This window comes from Chionomys nivalis, chromosome 26 (genome assembly GCF_950005125.1).
Source record: "Chionomys nivalis chromosome 26, mChiNiv1.1, whole genome shotgun sequence".
NCBI classification, from domain to species: Eukaryota; Metazoa; Chordata; class Mammalia; order Rodentia; family Cricetidae; genus Chionomys; species Chionomys nivalis.
Genome location: NC_080111.1, coordinates 567,738 through 585,969, shown reverse-complemented (window position 1 = coordinate 585,969; position 18,232 = coordinate 567,738). Strand labels below are relative to the sequence as shown.

The window sequence follows — 18,232 nt, the reverse complement described above, 5'->3', positions numbered from 1 at the left end:
CTTGGTCGTGCAAAGGATTCTGGGAAAGGGGTTCGGTTAACAAAAAAAAAAATCAAAATGAGCTGGGAGTCTGTGAGTAAACAGCATCAAGAGGAAGAAGGATTTCACAATTTTCCGTAGTTTCCCACGTCCAAGGCCAGGAGAAGAAAGAAAGGCTCATATTGTCGACCACCTACTAGAGAGAAGTCTAGAATGTGTTACACGCCTCAGCCCGTTGCTCTTTCCGCTGAGAATGCTGAACAAGAAGAGTTGGGAAGTAATTAATTTGCCTAAGGACATGTGCTCAGCAGGAGTGGCTCTCAGAGCTGTTCTGCAGTCTCCTCCAGTGCTGGGGAAAATGACATGTGTTCACACAGCAAGGCAGACAGGAAAGAGACTGGGAGGACTGAGGGGAAGCGAACCCTCACCTCCCCAGGTCCCCAGGACCGGGCTTAGGAAGGCACGGCTCACGTGATTTTATGCACAGCACCTGAAAGCCCTGAAGGAGGGCTGGCAAAATGACTCAGCCAATGGGTGCAGTACCCCAGAACCTGCTTGGTGGAATCAGAAAACAAGGCTGTCCTTTCACCAGCACACACCCACGCACATACATATACACATATGTATGTACATGTGTGTGTTCAGGGATACACACACACACACATGATTCCTGAGGTAGGAAGACCCCAACCTCAAAGCCTGCCTGGGCAGCTTAACAAAATCCCAAGACAAAAAGGGGGAAACGGGGTGAAGCTGGGGATGTTGGTTGGCAGTAGAGCGCTTGCCTAGGTACCGTGTGGGAGGCACTAGGTTCAGCCTACAGTTTGGGCCGTGGGCTGCCCTAAAAGACAGAAAGTGCGTTCATCTCGTCGATGCGCTTATGTAACTTAGGTGACCGAGAAGTGGTGGAGCAGGGAGTACAACTGTGCGTTCACTTAGTTACCAATTTCCAAAGAATGTCTTTCTGGGACCTGTAAAATCAAACTCTAAATATCATGAACTTCCCACGCCTCACATGCTGCCAGCTCCGCTTTTGGAGACTCGGAAAGGCTTGAAGACTTGCCGTGGTCATAAGTCCTGAGGCAGCATGAGCCGTGGATGCTGACACCCTGACCATAATTCCAGGTGCAGACCGTCCCAGGCTTTCTCTTAAGCTCCCATCCAATTCTGCAGGGCATTCTGGACCCGCTCAGCGTGTCTGTAAAACTGGAGTGATAGATTTCTCAGAGGTACAAAGGGCCTCGCTGCCTGTGGAACGTAGGAGACATGGAGCCTCTGATTTCACCAGCCCCATTACTCTCCAGACTTTGGTCCTTTTGATACGTGAGCTAACATACTTCCTTTCTCATTGTATTGACCGTTGAGTCGGGTTTCACTGAATCCTAACAAGCTTGAGCATGCCGGACTCTAGTCTGAGCTCTGACTCTCCAGGACATCCGATGGAGCGCCTGCTTCAAACCATCTTTTGTTCTTCTGTTATCGGGATGCTACCTGGAGCTGAGTCCTGGTGCATCGGTGAGATTAAACGTCCTTGGGGAACAGGAGGTTTTGTGCTGATGAGAAACTTAAAGCTCTGAGTTCTGTCTGACTCCACAGGCGCCTGGTTGAGCCTTCCGCGCTCTGTTGTGGTTTAAATATAACCAAAGTTTCCATGTGAGGAATTTATAAACTCTGTGAGGCCCAGCCTGGAAGGCGCTCTGTAGACCAGGCTGGCCTTGAACTCCCGAGTGCTGGGATTAAAGACGTGTGTCACCACCACCCGGCTATTCACGGGCTCCACAAATCATCCTCAGCTTTTCCACATCACTAGAACTCGTGCACCTTACAGGATTATCGTGCGGTAAAGGCTTCCCATACAATAGAAAAGCCTCGTCAAGTATTAGATGTCTCTGTTTCCTCTGTGCCTTGCTTGCACAGAGGGACTGAATTTGGGAGGGAAAGTCCCAGAAAACTCTCCCTGGCCGAAACGAAACGCAACACAGTCAAATATTTTCAAAATGTCAGGCTCCCTGTGAACCCGGACAGGCACTGAGGACAGAGGTCGCAGCGCACTCTTTCCCACTGCCTCTGGGCCATTTTGAAGAGACTTACTTGATTTCCACTGCCGAAGGAATTCTCCCGAGGCTTTATTCTTTCCTAAAGCTCTCTACCAAGATGGGGTCTGGCATTTGTCATTTCTCCTTCCTCTCTGACTGCGTGTCTTCAGGGCTTTGCCCTCTGGGCTCTTGGATTGTGTTTATTAGGCAAGGCATCTGTTACTGCTGCTTTCTGACCCCTCCTGGGAGTCTCTGGATTGCTGGTGAGGATTGGGCTAACCGTCTTGCATCCTAGGAGACTCAGGGCTCAGCCACTGTACCATTTCCTGATTGGTATCCCCACAGAAGGAGCAGGACAGAGCCTGGCAACCTTACCTCTACTTCCGAAGCAAGCCAGAGAGCCAGACTCTACGGCAGATCCAGCCTGGGTATTCAGCCAAGAGATATCTCCGAGGCCTTTTGCGGACATGGCCCCCAGATACCATGTACAGACTTCAGTGCGCAGGTCAGTGGGGAAATGGGGGGGGGTGAACTCCAGTCTCCCCCACCTCTCAGTCTGATGTGAAGGTGTATTTCCCACTGATGCCAGAAACACCAGGATTTCAGGTCCAATTCTGCACTAAGGCGAAGTCCCCAAGCTTTGTAGTCTGCAAGCCTCTATCCCAGCTACTGCCTTTTATCTTTGTTGACATTTTCAGAAGGAAGGGCCAGCTGAGCACTTGGCCCCGCTCACACTGTTCAACCTCAGTTCCTCACATCCCGCAGTTCAGTCCAGAACTTGCTTCCCAACCTACTCCACACCGAGGCCTCAGAGACCTTCCCACTTAAACCCCAAGGTTCACAAGACAAGACAAAAAGGAGGTCTAAAGACACAAAGTATTTATTCGTCCAAGGTCAGTCACAGCCAGAAGCAGAGCTGGACCCAGAAGGCAGATCCTTCCGGCACCAATGGCTCCACATTCTTCCAAGAATTCCCAAGTTCCCTGTCTGAGGTCATCTCAGGTCCTCTTAAAGAAGGCAACTCTGGGGCACAGTCGCCTCAGGAGAGAGAAGAACGCCCCTCCTCCTGACAGAAACCCCAAATGCACTCTGTAGACTTAGGAAAATCTGAAGTGGGAATTTGAGTTGCCAGATCTGACACACTGCACCCACACAAACAGTGAAGCTCACAATATTTGGGACATATTTCCACTCAAAAGTGTTCATTGTTTATCTGAAACTTAAACTTAATTGGACATCCTGTATTTTATTTGGCAAACTGCTGGAGATGAGAGATGAGTGTTAAGACATGCCAGACCTCACTCTGCTGCTTGCGGTTCCTTCAGCACCAACACGCAAGACCAGAAAATTCTGGCTTGCTTCTTGTTTTACAGGTTTACCTGGGGAAGGAGCAAAACCATTCCTTGCCCCAGTAAGTGGGGGCTTGAAACGAAATAAGAAATGTGAGCTTGCCTGGCAACTGATTTTACTTTCAAGGCAGTCCCATGGTTCCAGGCTGTCCTGTTTGCTTACCACTTGTGAGAAAGAGCTTTCTCAACCAGAAAGGGCTGTCACTGGAAGGGGCCGTGGCAGGGCAGGCTACCATCCCACAGCCTGGGCCCAGTATCCTCAAGAAGGTAGCAGCGCCGGGCGGTGGTGGCGCACGCCTTTAATCCCAGCACTCGGGAGGCAGAGACAGGCGGATCTTTGTGAGTTCGAGACCAGCCTGGTCTACAAGAGCTAGTTCCAGGACAGGCTCCAAAACCACAGAGAAACCCTGTCTCAAAAAACCAAAAAAAAAAAAAAAAAAAAAAAAAAGAAGGTAGCAGCGTTCAAAACACCAAAAGATCTCACATCTATACGTGGTGTCATCTAGCATGTGTGGACTAAGAAAAGGTGCAGGGACCTTGCATTTGTGAGCCCCTTGCTATACATACCTCCTTGTTAAAGTCTCTCTCTAAAGTAGTTGGCAAACCAGCTGGTGGTGGTGGTGGTGCACACCTTTAGTCCCAGCTCTCAGGAGGCAGAGGCATGTAGATCTCAGAGAGTTCGAGGCCAGCCTGGTCTACAAGAGCTACTTCTAGATTCAAAGCTACAGAGAAACACTGTCTCAAAAATTAATTAATTAATTAATTGAAATAAATAAATAAAGCAAGTAAGCCCTTGAGCGGGAGGAGCAACGGTGAGACTCCAGAGAGAGTCCAGAGTCCCAACAGCTCCAACATTCTCGTCCCTCACTTCATAGTGTTAGCGAGTTCTCTAGTCTCTTCCGGCCACCCCCGTGATGAATCGACCCCACCCTTCAAGTCTGTTTCTTCTCTTTTTCGTCCTTTCTAAAAAGATTTCTGCTTGTATGTTTGTTTGTTTTGTTGTGTGCTTGTCTTTGAGACAAGATCTTTCCATAGATCCCTGGCTGGCCTGGAATTTAATGTCTAGATGTCTGGCTTCAAACTCGTAGACATCCCCTTGCTTCAGTCTGAGTGCTGGGATTAAAGGCATGAAACCATCATGCCCAGCTTTAAAAGTTGTTTAAATGAACGTTTGTCAGCGTACAGAGTAATGGGGTTCATGGGGTACCTTCACACACGTCATTAGTGTAGGCTTTCATTCCTTCTCCTTCCGACTGCCCCTCATCCCTCGTTCTGCACAGTTGGTCCCTCTTCTGCCTTACGACATCATTGCCCTCTCTACCTTCCACCTCCCTCAAGACTTTTTCCTGCCCTCTCATGATGCCCCTTTTAGCTTCCTCACCTACATGCACATGCGTGCGCACACATTTATGTAAACAAACACATACAAAGATTTTAATCTAGACTTCCCATCCAAGCCTGACTCTTCTACAAAGGCTTTTCTAACAATTCTAGTCAATCCTGAGCTTCTGGCCTCTGATACTCAGAGCTGGAGTGGAGTCCAGAGAGATCCATCTCTCCAACCGGCCGTGAGAAATCCATGACTAGTTCCTCCGTGTCTAGCCTAGCAGATGGTGGGTGCGTGGTCAAACTTCAAGAAGCACTGCAGAATGAGTAGATTAGGTTTAGAGGGATGATGACCAAGGGGCAGACAGAAGAAAGCACCACGATTAGATCTCTCTTTCTGAAGCAGAACAAGCCTCCAAGCCAACACCAGGGAAACAGTCATGGTTTTGTGTTTGTTTCCCAACAAGCACCTCGTTCTTAGGAATGGCGAAGTGCTCACAGCGTCTGAGTTTTCCAGTCCTTCTCATCTCTTGATTGTCCTCTTTAAAGTCTGTTCAAAGCCAAGACTACTGTGAGCGGGAACGTCTAGTTTTCTCCTGCCCTCTAGACTGGTCCTTATCTATCACATCAGTAACTCCTGCCCTGCCCCTCAGGACACATCAAGGATTCCATGTTGCTCCAGGGCAGTCAGCTTGGGATACCCAAGAATCTCAGGCCGCAGCAGGATCTCTCGGGTGTTCCCCGAAAATACCATCTCCTGCCTGTCTACCCTCCGTTTTGGATTCAACAAAGACCATCTTATGAACAAGGTACCTACCTGCTCATTGCTGTGTTTTCATCCTTCATGTGTGTGCACAGTGGGCTGTGCATGTGTATGTGCACGTTTGATTGCATGTGGGCACACATGTGTAGGTGGGTGTGCCTGTCCACACTGCGTGCTAAGGCCTGAGGGCTAGAATCACTGCACATTGCTCTTCCATCTTACCCACTGAAGCAGGTCTCTCAGTCAAACCCAAGCTCATTGCTAACCAGCTTGCCTTGGGGATCCCTTGTCTCTAACCTCTGAGGCTGAAATTCTGCACAGGCTGCCTTACCCACACAGCATTTAAGTGCGTTCTAAGAATCTGAACTCGGATCCCGAGGCAAGCATGGCTAGTACTTTAACCACTGAGATGTCTCCCCAACATGTACCTGTTAATTGCATCACCAGTTTACAGATGCTTGGATTTTCTTTTTTAACAGCTTAAAGTTTTGCAGAATAAGATTTAGGGATTCTGTTTTCATCGTCTTCATCTGGAAGATGCAGGGGTCAGTCTGGAAACTGTGACTCGTGTGCTATCCAGGAGAGTGTCAGTTAATCATGTATGTCTCGTGGGCATTGGAACGTAGCTACTGCAACTGCAAAACTGAGTTTTTAATTTAATTCTGATTCATTTGCATACAGATAGCCATATGCGGCTTGCAGCTCCTGTACTGGACAATACAAGTCTAGACTTTAGTGTTCAGATTTCTGAAGTATCTTCTCTAATATTATTTTGTGTTTGTTAGTGAGTTGGCTTTATTTTTTAATAAATATTTTAATAGATATTTTGAGACAGAGTCTCATTATGTAGCCCAGACTAACCTAAAACTCACAGTCCCCCTGCCTCAGCTTTCTAAATGCTGGGATTGCAGACATATGTCACCCACCAATTAATCCTGTGATTTTTGTGACAATGCCTTAAAAATATATAAACTTTGGGGCCATGAATCCGTTTTCTTCCCAAAGAAAACCACCAGGAGACACCCAGGAACCCCAATGTCAGGTTTGCAATTCAGCATCTCAGTGGTTGCAGGTCATGACACACAATCACACTGCCACCCAGGATCCCTTGCCCTTCATACAGAAATGGTCACTGTTGTTATCTGATTTAAGGCACCTCTATAAGGAAACGAGGGCAAAAATCAGGATCCCCATTTTACAAATGAGGAAACAGGATCCAAGAAGCAGCCTCACGTTCCTGACATCCAGGCAGCAGCCTTCTGACTTGGTAGTTGGTCCTGGCTGCCACTTCGGTGGAGGCTCCATGGTGTGTCTGTTCCCAGCTGATCCACTGTCCCCTCTGCAGATCCGCAGGGCCTGAAGGAAGAGGAAGCTGGCACAGATGCTCATGTGGACCAGGGCTCTGCCGCCCAGAACCACAACAATCCATGGACCCACCCAACACCACTCAGGAAGCAGTCACAGCAGGAAGATGAACTCCAGGCCGAGGTGCGGTTTCTGTCAGGACTCTCTGTTCCTCTTGACTTCAGAGTCTCCCTCCTTCGCCTTTTCTTGAGACGTCCCAGCAAAGAGAACCTTGACTCTGGATACAGTTTCTTAAACTATCACCCAAGGAACCCTGACATTGCCAGGTGCTCCTTTTAAAGGGGGGAGTGGTCTTCTGCAGGTAAAAGCCCTGAGAAAGCTGTCCACAGATTCCCCACCTGGGAAGTCACAGTAGGCTCTGGACAGGGGTGAAGGGGCTGGCTTCACTCCGTCCAACTCCTGGCTTCCCACACCGCTGAAACAGAGTCTCCCTGACTCCCCGCCCCATCTAGGTCTGTCTAGAAAGATAGAATTGTGGCCTTAGGCGTGGCCTATGTTCCTGACTAGCTGTAATAGACTAAGAACTTAACCTCCAGCCTCCTGAATGAATCCCTCGGCAGAATAGAGTTGTGAGTTAAAATGTAGAAGTGCTTTCTGTACTCTGAGACTGTGTGTGTGTGTGTGTGTATAGTGTAGTGTGTGTATAATGTGGGGACATGGGGATGTGAGAGAGATGTGTGTGTGTGTGGTGTATACAGTGTGGGGACGTGGGGGGATGTGAGAGAGATGTATGTGGTGTCTGTGTGTGTAGACATGGGAGATGTAAGAGATATGTGTGTAGTGTGTAGACATGGGGGATGTGAGAGAGGTGTATGTGTGTGTGTGTGTGTGTAGACATGAGGGATGTAAGAGATATGTGTGTGTGTAGTGTGTACCGTGGGTACATGGGGGTATGAGAGAGATACGTGTGTAGTGTGGGGACATGAGAGATGTGTGTGTGTACTATGTGTGTAGACATGGGAGATGTGAGAGAGATGTGTGTGTGTGTGTGTAGTGTGTGTAGTGTGGGGACGTGGGGGTGTGAGAGAGGTGTGTGTGTGTAGTGTGTGTGTAGTGTGGGAACGTGGGGTATGAGAGAGATGTGTGTGTGTAGTGTGTGTGTAGACATGGGGGTGTGAGAGAGATGTGTGTGGTGTGTGTTAGTTACACAGAGCAGCAGAGACAGTATCTGTTCCTATCTCGAATAATTTTGTTTGGCTTTATGAGGTCACACGTCAAGGAGAGCAGGGACATGGAAGAGCCACACTCCAGAAGGGGGAAGATTTTATGATATAAAGATCATGGTTTAGGCTCTTCATCCTGATTTCTTTTCTTTCTTTTTTTTTTTTTTCCTTCTGTAAAGCACTGTATGTCAGACGTGGCTGTGTGTCCTTCCCTTTTCTTCAATAGTTTCACAGAAACAGCCTTAGAGATTGTGCTGCTGTGGCCTTGTTTCCCACTCTGCAGAGAGACTTTGTCCTTGAACCCACAAGGCCTGAGTTACAGAGAGCTGCTTAATCCCCTTGTGTTTATAGCCTGTGTGTCTGTTGTTCCCTAGGAAGCACTGATAGAGAGCCACCTCCATGTCCATGCTCCAGAGGAAAGTCGCAATGAAAAGACACAGCCAGCCTCCAGGAAGGCCCTTGGGCGTGCCCACATCAGTCACCTCCAGCTTCCTAGCGACAAAGACCTCTTCACCGTCTACAGCGGTGCCTTCCCAGGTAGAAAAGCAGGTCTCAGTGTCAGAGCCTGAGGTCTACGTTAGAACACAGGCTCGCCAGATGCCGCTTCTCTTACCACTCACCTTGGAAAATAGCAAGGGGGGGGCAGTTAATGTGGGAACGAGACCCTGCGGGGCTCCGCTTTGCCCAGCGCTTAGCCGCATGAATTCCACCATTCAAGTGCTGAGTCTAGGATCTCAGACACATTGTTTAAGGTTGTTGAGGCTGCTTCCCACTCTGTGGGATGAGGATAAGGCGACTTTGAGACTGCCGTGGGGATTGCACGGGTTAGCACGTGTAAAACACGATGCACAATTTCCTTTCCGTTTTCAGTTCTCAGTACACTTGTGCTATTATCACCATTATTCTCACCACCGCCCGACTCAATCACAAGCTCCCAGAGAGTGAGACTGAGGGTCCCCTACCTGCCATGGCAAAGCCATTGCCATCTCAGTAACCCACACTCTCCCTCGTTTTCTTCTCATCAGTCAAATTTGCATAAAACTTCTATTTTCTAGTCATGCATATGTATTTGATTACATATTCATCCTATACATAGAAAGGCTCACGGGTTAGGAGATGGCGGTATAGATTTGTAATCTGAGCACTCAGGTTAGGGATGGCGGTGTAGACTTGTAACCCAGCACTCAGGTTAGGAATGGTGGTATAGACTTGTAATCCAGCAGTCAGGTTAGGAATGGTGGTATAGACTTGTAATCCAGCAGTCAGGTTAGGGATGGCGGTATAGACTTGTAACCCCAGCACTCAGGTCAAGGGATGGCGGTATAGACTTGTAACCCCAGCAGTCAGGAAGCTGGGGCGCCAGTTTAAGGCAGCTCTGCATTACATGGTGAGTTTCAGCTAGCTAGCTGGACTATAGTGTGTAAACCCCTGCTCTAACATAAAATTGAGGGCTAGAGAGGTGGCTTCATAGTAAAAGTCCTTCCTGCTCTTCCAGAAAAGCTCATTTCAGTCCCCATCACCCACACTGGATGGTGCACTACTATCTCAACCCAAAGGATCCAATACCCTCTGGCCTCTGCAGGCATGTAGCATGTATTGACACACACATACACACACACACAAAACAAATTTCTAAAAGAAAGAAAGAAAAGACTAGCAAGAGTTAAGATTCAGCAGTTCACCCCATACCTGCAGCTGACACACTTTCATTCCTACCTGTTTGTACAGATAATCAAGGGAACACACAACCCCACAAGACCAGAGGCAGCTGCTTGTCCCAGGAGCCTCCTGTTAGAGGGTGCCTTTTTCCTCCTATACCATCTGCCATGGGCTCAGAACAAAGAGCCCTTGGGGAAACAAAGAAAAAAAAGGTAGGGGAGTGTGCGTGGACCTGTGTTTGCAAATGTGTGTGCATATGTGTGTGCGTGTGTCTCTGTGTGTATGTGTGTGTGCATGTGTGTGTGTTTGTGTCAACAAGTGTGTATGTGTGTATGCACATGTGTGTATCTGTATGTGTGTGTGCAAATGTATGTGCGTGTCTGTGTGTGTTTAATTCCATTCTAGAAATTAAATAACTTAGAGAGATGTCTCTGAACTCACGAGGCGGAGCTGGGATGAGGTGCTGTGGCAGTTTCCTGTTGGAAATTGGAGTGATTCGGCAGCCCCCATCACTCCTGGGAACAACAGAACCCTGTCGTGTGAGGAGACAGGGAGTCTTTCTAAACACGTATGGGCAGAACTTGAGCCTGTGAGCAGCTGGTTCACTACCAGTTACAAATGCTAAGGAAACTGAGTCGAGCTATTTCACTCAGTTGACACTCAGTCAACTTTGCTAATGTAGGATAATTTGGTAAGCGTATGAACTCCTTTCAGAAGTCAAGAACAGGGCTGGAGAGATGGCTCAGGGGTCAAGAGCACTGGCTACTCTTCCAGAGGACCTGAATTCAGTTCCCAGCAACCACAGGGTGGCTTACAACCACCTGTAATGAGATCTGGCGCCCTCTTCTGACCTGCAGGCCTACGTGAAGGCAGAATACTCTATACATAATAAATAAATAAATCTTTTTTTAAAATGTCAAAAATCGGGCCAGCAAGACGGTGCAGCTTTAAAGGACTCTTGCCACCAAGCCTGACAGCCTGACTCAATTCCTGGGACTCACACAGTAGGATTCCAGGGCTAACTCCCACAAATTGTCCTTTGACGTCCACACGCACAGTAACAGGTGCCCATTCACGTATAAAATCAAAAAATAAATGTGATAAAAATTTTAGAAGGTGAAAAACACTTTCTTCCTTAAGGTGACTCTGGCCAGGGGCTAGACAGATGTCTCAGCAGTTGAGAGCCCTGACTACTGCCCCTCCACAGGATCAGGGCTCAATTCCCAGCTTCTATATAGTAGCTCACAACCATCTTTAACTCCAGCTTCAGGGGCTCTGACACCTTCACACAGACACAAACAAAGGTAAACACCAATGCACAAGAAATAAAAACAGTAAGTCATAAAGAAAAGGAAAGGAAAGGAAAGAAAAGAAAAGAAAAGAAAAGAAAAGAAAAGAAAAGATGACTCTGGCCATCTCTGACCTGACCCTCCCTCATGATTCTGTATGGAACGCTGGCATTTGGGAAACATCAATGGTGGATAAGACATGTAGAAGAAACTCCAAAATGTTCTGCCCCGTAGCTGCTGTGTGAATACGGACAGGCCATTACCATCTGAAGGTGTCTCTGAAGGACCGTACGCAATTTAGGTAAAGGGATGCTGTTTTCATTCTGCTCAGGACTCTGGGTGGTCCTGAGTCTCAGTCGTCTCCCAGGTTCCGTCGGGCCAGGAGTAAAGAGCAAACCTGAACTCCTGCATCACCACGGGATCAACACGGGCCTAAGCTCTCACACCTAGCCAGCCCTCACCTGAGCCAGGCACAGAGGAAAGGGGTGCCTTTGAGTCCCAGGCACTCATTCAACACAGGAAAGCAACATTTTTCACTGTGTTAAAACCCTGTGTCAATTTCTAATTAGAATAAAGAAATTAAGGCTTGGCTTCTTCAGCCATCCCTTACACAAGAAGTCTGAGTTCCCACACGGCTTTCTCAATGCGACCCTTGTGAAACAGAACCCACAAGGTCCGTATTCAAAGCAGGGCCGTTGGTGGGCAGCACCTGTGTGGGGAGGGTCTCTAGGAACAGAGATCTTGTGTGTGTGTTTGGCTAATCATTTTATTAATGTTTCAAAATTATAAATATTACTCTGCACAAATTGGATAGAATTTCCTTCCTCAATCAGCACCAAACATGTAGGATGCTTATGTGTGTTTCTGATTCCCGATTTTTTTTTTCCTTTTAAGCACTGGGGGAAAACAGAAAATCTTTATTTTTTTTCTTCCTCTGAAAACTAGCACTTACACATCTCAAAGCAGTAAATTCATATGTTAAATGTTGCAAACAAAAAGTGAAGTGTTCTGCAATTTCTGAATGACTGGAAATGGGGTAATATTATACATACGGTTGTGAGTGAGTGTGTGTGTGCGCATGTGCGTGTGTGTGTTTGAAGATAGGAAGTAGAAGCCAAGCCAAACGAGTCGTTAAAGCTGGCACGATGACTCTTTAATTGTGTTCATGTGACAACATGATCAGAGGCTGAGATTTTTCCACTAGGGGCCAAACTGAGTGCTAAACGCTAACAGGAAGAAATCCATCCTCTAGCAAATATCTTAGATTCCAAGTGTGGCGAGGCCATTCACGAGGTAAAGGAGGGAGAGTTGTGAGTTCAAAGCCAGCCTGGATTACACAGTGAAACAGAGGCTGGGAAGGCAACTCAGTAGTAAGGTGTTTGTCTAACATGCACCAAGCTCCACCCTCATCAACACACACACATACACTGCCACAGACACAGATACACCATACATACAGACATACCCTACAACACACACAAACACTTCACACACACATACATGCAGACTTACCACACACACACACCACAATCCAAACACACACACACACCATACATACAGACATACCACACACACACACACACACACATACACACACTGCACAAGTCATAAAAACAATCCACATTCCAAACACTACTGTGACTACATATACTAATTCATTTATATCTCCCAACTTTGCAGCATGGGTGGTAAGACTTCTTCCTCTTACTTTAAGGAAGAAATTGAGGCTTAGAAATTACCAAAGGGAGCTGGGGAAATCCTGTGGAGGATGGGGAGGAAAGATTGTAGGAGCCAGTGAGGTCAAGGATACCACAAGAAAATTCACAGAATCAACTAATCCGGGCTCATCAGAGTTCACAGAGACTGAACGGACAACCAGAGAGCCTGCACGGGACTGACCTAGGCCCCCTACATATATGTTACAGTTGTGTAGCTTTGCCCCCTTGTGAGACATCTAACAGTGGGAGTGGGGACTGTCTCTGACTCCACTACCAAAAAAGAGCCCCCATTACTCCTACAGGATTGCCCCATCCAGTCTTAATAGGAGAGGAGGTGCCTAGTCTCACTGCAATATGTTATACCATGGCTGGCTGATATCATGGGAGGTCTGCCCTTTTCTGAAGGGAAACAGAGGAATGGATAGGCAGGACATGTGAGCACGCACGCACGCACACACACACACACACACACACGACTGGGAGGAGAGAAAGGAGGGGAAACTTTGGGATGTAAAAAAAAAGTTACCGAAAGACGTCCAACCGTGGTGGTGCACACCTTTAATTAATCCCAGCACTCAGGAGGCAGAGGCAGGCGGATCTCTGTGAGTTCAAAGCCAGCCTGGTCTACAGAGTGATTCTAAGGTAGCCAAGACGACACAGAGAAACCCTGTCTCGAAAAACAAAACAAGACAGCAACAAAAAGAAGAAGAGGAGGAGAGGAAGAAGTTGTTACCAAGGGGAACCAGTTCCATTCTGGGCCCCTTCGTTGAACAGTGTTCTGCTCCTTGTTCCCTTTGCTTAACCTCTTAAGAACGTCAGTACACAGAAGTCCCAGCACTTCAATCCACACCGTTCTCCCTGTCACAATAGAGACTATTATTCTCAAAGGCTTTTATGGTGGGGAAAGGAAAGTTTGGGGCAGCCCAAGCTGGCTTTGAATTTGCCATTTGACTGTAGATGATCTTGAACTCCTGATCCTCTTGCCTCCACTTCCCATGGGCTGGAATTACAAGTCTGGATAAATCTCAGAAGAGTCAGGCAGGCAGTACATACTCGGAGCTCTCTGGAGACATCAAAGCAACACTCCCAACACACGCCAGAGCAATCAGCACCGGCTCCCAGCCCATCCATGACCTTTGCTCTCTTAGCAAGAAACACATTTAGATACTGTATCATTCAGCCCTCCGCAGGCAGCAGTTCTGATACCGATCACTTTGGTTTTGTGTTTAAACTTTCTCCAGGCGCCAAACGCTCTGAAATTACCTCCTATTTCAGAAGAATCACCCAGAGTCTTCAACCCCCTGAGGAGCCGTTTTAAAGCCAATGAACCCCCAATGGAGCTCTTCATTATTCCAATGGAGATTCATTTCCATGTCCCCCAGGCCTCCAAAGAAAAGGCCTGCGGGAGAGGTAGGTCCCCTGCCGACGGCACTTCTGAGGAACTTGGTCAAGTCAGAAAGGGTTAGAAGTCGGGATCCCTGCTGGTCCAACCCTTCCAGAAGTGCTGGCTGAGTTCGTCCTCAGGAAAAGAGCAAACAAAGGAAAATCCGTACCGGATTCAGTTGTCTACGCTGAGCCTTTCTTGCTTCTAAACTAGGAAAAGAAGACAGACAGATACATAAATAACTCCCGTGTGCCTTAGATAGTATAAATGCTCTGGAAGCTTACAAAAGAATTATGTAATACAAAAAAAAAAAAAGCAACTAAAAATGGAAATGGGGGAAAAATGTCCTAGTTAGGATTACTATAGCAAAACACCACCACCAAAAGCAACTTGGAGAGGAAAAGGTTTCTATTGCTTACATACCCAGTCACATTTCCTCCATTGAGGAGAAAGCAAGGCAGGGCAAACAGGCAGCAACCTGCAGACAGGAGCTGCTGCAGCAGCCATTGAGGAGAGCTGCTTACTGACTTGCTATCCATGGCTTGTTCAGTCTGATTTATTATAGAATCCAGGACCAGCAGCCCAGCAATGACACCACCCAACATGGGCTGGGCCCTCCCCCATCAATCACTAACTAAGAAAATGCCCTACAGCTGGATCTCATGGAGACATCTTCTCAGTTGAGGTTCCTTCCTTTCAGATGACTCTAACTTGTGTCAAGATGACATAAAACTGCCTGGGACAAAAAGCTTGATTAAAAAGATCAGAGAGATGGATATTATCAGACAACTTGGATGAAGTTAGGGCTTTAGGTTAAACATTAGATTTATTTAACTGAATATCCTGGCAGCCAAACTAAAAGCAATTATTGGCTATTTGGACCTTCATTTTATAAAAAGAAAAACTTTGCTCAAAAGAGTCTTTATATATATATAAAATATATTTTAATTTATATAAAATATTTATATTTTATAAATATAAAAATATATAATATATAATATATATAAAGACTCTTTTGAGCTCTCTCTCTCTCTCTCTCTCTCTATATATATATATATATATATATATATATATATATTGTTTGTTTTTTGATTTTTTTCAAGACAGTGTTTCACAGAGCCAGTCCTATATCTTGCTCTGTCAACCAGGCCGGCCTCAAACTCACAGAGATCCACCTGTCTCTGCCTCCCAAGTGCTGGGATTAAAGGTGTGCACCACCACCACCTGGCTAATCCTTTCGATTTTGAAAATTATTTCATTATCTAAAATACAATCTCAACAGTCCTTGTCAGGACTATGAGAACATGATCTAGGAGAACAGGTCCAGCTGAAGTAGGCACCTAGAGGAGGAGACTCGAGAGCCACCATTCCCGTGCTGGCCCATGCCACAGGGGAAATTCCCTAACTAAGCTGTTTTGCTTTGCCCTTGCTCCTGGGACCTCACTGGTCACTTTGGGACAAAAGATAACCCCCATTTTAAGGGACTCGGAGCTTCTAGAAACTTCAACAGAAATTGCTTCTGATTTCTTATAGAGTATCGACTTCTGGAAATTTTACAGGAGATTGTTTTGTTGAATTTCTTGGGGAATGTGTCCCTCCTCAGCATCACCCAAAGACGGAGAGAGGAAGGGAGGGAGGGGAAGAGGAGGGGAGGGAGGGACAGTCTGGCTTGGGCTGTGGCCCTTCCCTGGAACCAATCACTGTGGCTAAGATAATGTAGTCCTTTTATAATCCAAGCTCAATCACATGGTCAACCCTGGAGTCACAGAATGGATACAGATTTATTTAACTAAACCCCATCATGCAAGCAAGGAAGAGATGGGTCTCCACAAAGACAAGGCTCGTGCCAGAAACAACTTACTTTTCTTTGCCTTCTAGGTGCTCAGCACCCTGAATCCGATCCAGAACCAGAAGAAGCCACAACTTTATGGCGGCCTCCCCTGAAGCGTCTGTACTTAGAAAGGCCCAGGGGGATAACTGTGCATCTCCCAGTGGCCAGTGGCCAGGACACACCCTCACTTCAAGGTAGTTCCTTTTTCCCTCCAGCATCTCACAGGAACCTCACTCTAAAAGGAGACAAGGCAAGACACAGGAGGGTCCTCCACAGAGAGAAAGTCTTTCGGGGAGGTTAGTTCACCCCCAGCCTCTTGAAGACGGCTGTTTTTCCTGGCGGTCACTGCCTTAACCCCACAAGCTTCAACACAACTAACAGCATCTAGCTTGGAAATTACTTACTCACTGAATCAGCTCTCCATAATATTTTCTGGTTGCATTGGTAAAACAGAGCTAACCTGACCATGTGTGGCATTTAGTTCTCACCTGTCTTCAGGGTCTTTTAACCTCTAAGAATTCTCTAGGCATGGTTTTGTCCTGTCCTGTGGATTGTTGTTGTTGCTGATGTAGTTGAGTTTGTTTGGCTTGGTTTGGGATTTTGTTGTTGTTGTTGTTTGTGGTGTTCTGTTTGTTTAGTTGGTTGGTTTGGTTTTGGTTTGGTTTATCAAAACAAGGTTTCTCTGTGTAGCCCTGGATGTCCTGGAACTAGCTCTGTAGACCAAGCCTGCCTCAAACTCAAAGATCCACCTGCCTCTGCCTCCCAAAGATATGGGATTAAAGATATGTACACCAACCACCGCCAAACTTGGTTTGGTTTTTTGAGATGGAATCTCAAGTAGAAATACCGCCCAAGCTGTCTCCAAACTCACTGTGTATCTGAGGATGACCTTGAACTACTGATCCTCCCGTTCTATCTCTTGAGTGCTAGAATGACAGTTGCTCATGGGTACCTCAGGTTTCCAAGTTAGTTCTTATGACATCAGTGACAGCGTGTTCCATAGGAAGTGATGCAAACTGTATTTGGTCAAATATGGTGTCTGCCAGATTTCTCCACCGTGAAAATACTGTCAGGAACGGTGGCTTACACCTCTAAACCCAGCACTTGGGTGGCAAAGGCAGGTAGGCGGATCCTTGTGAGTTCAAGGCCAGCAATGATGTGGGAGGTCCTTCTGTCTATGTGTTGCTTTTATTGGTTAATGAATAAAGAAACCACTTTGGCCTATAGCAAGGCAGAACTTCTCTAGGCAGGGAAAACTAAACTGAATGCTGAGAAAGAAGGCAGAGTCAGTGAGAAGCCATTTAGCCCTGCCAGAGATAGACACTGGCTGGAACTTTACCTGGTAAGCCACAGCCATGTGGCGATACAGAGATTAATAGAAATGGGTTAAAATAAGATGTAAGAGTTAGCCAATAAGAAGCTAGAGCTAATGGGCCAAGCAGTGATTTAATTGATACAGTTTCTGTGTGCTTATTTTGGGGCTGAGCAGTCAAGAAACAAACAAGTAGCCTCCTACAACAAATTGGTGCCCATTTGTTGACAGAGGTTTCTGTCCTGCCCAGTCTCGCAGTCGTTCAGTCCCAAAGAAACACACAGAGGTCTACATTAATTATAAACTGGTTGGCCTATTACTCAGGCTTCTTATTAACTCTTACATCTTACATTAACCCAAAGTTCTTGTCTGTGTTAGCCACGTGACTTGGTACCTTTTATAAGAGAGTCAGTCTCATCTTGCTTCTTCTGTATCTAGGTGACGCCTGCAGACTGACTCCTCTTCCCAGAATTCTCCTGCTCTCATTGCCCACCTCTACTTCCTGCCTAGCTACTGGATAATCAGCGTTTTATTAAAATACAAGTAACAAATCTTTACAGGGTACAAGACCATTGTCCCACGGCAAGCCTGGTCTACATAGTGAGTTCCAGGACAACCAGGGCTATGTAGAGAGACCCTGCCTAAGGAAGGAGGGGAAAAATACTTCTTCCATTTATAATAAATAAACACCCTGTGAAATTTTAAGATTTCACGTGAAGCCAGTTTTTAAGACTAAATGCAATAGTTGTGTCAAATGTGAAACAAAGACCATCAGACCCTCATCTCTGACAGACAAGCCAAGCTTTTGTAGGTGTGGTCCCAGGTCCTGTCACCCCAGAACAGTCCATACTGCAGTGGAGAAGACAGAATGGAGATGAAGGGTTAAAACATGCTTTCTGGAGTACGTTTTCAAACAGTCCTGTGGCCTTCTGTCTACCATCTGGAGGGTGGTATAGTTGGCCCTCCAAATCAATATGTTTACTCTGCATCCACAGATTCAACCACCTACAGATCAAAAATATTTGGGGGAAAAAATCAACTGTACTAAACACCTGCTC

The 18,232-nt window shown here is 46.7% G+C and overlaps 1 protein-coding gene across 1 annotated transcript in view; it reads left to right on the top strand.

Moving 5' to 3' along the window:
• Kiaa2012 (KIAA2012 ortholog) overlaps positions 1–18,232 on the top strand; it is a 102,205-nt gene that overhangs the window by 18,525 nt on the left and 65,448 nt on the right. Inside the window, exons 4-11 of the mRNA XM_057758296.1 lie at positions 2,361–2,520; positions 5,344–5,499; positions 5,688–5,695; positions 6,822–6,941; positions 8,356–8,518; positions 9,710–9,852; positions 13,889–14,057; positions 15,910–16,056. Of these exons, the coding sequence (XP_057614279.1) occupies positions 2,361–2,520; positions 5,344–5,499; positions 5,688–5,695; positions 6,822–6,941; positions 8,356–8,518; positions 9,710–9,852; positions 13,889–14,057; positions 15,910–16,056 (1,066 nt within the window). The remainder of the gene's footprint in view (positions 1–2,360; positions 2,521–5,343; positions 5,500–5,687; positions 5,696–6,821; positions 6,942–8,355; positions 8,519–9,709; positions 9,853–13,888; positions 14,058–15,909; positions 16,057–18,232) is intronic.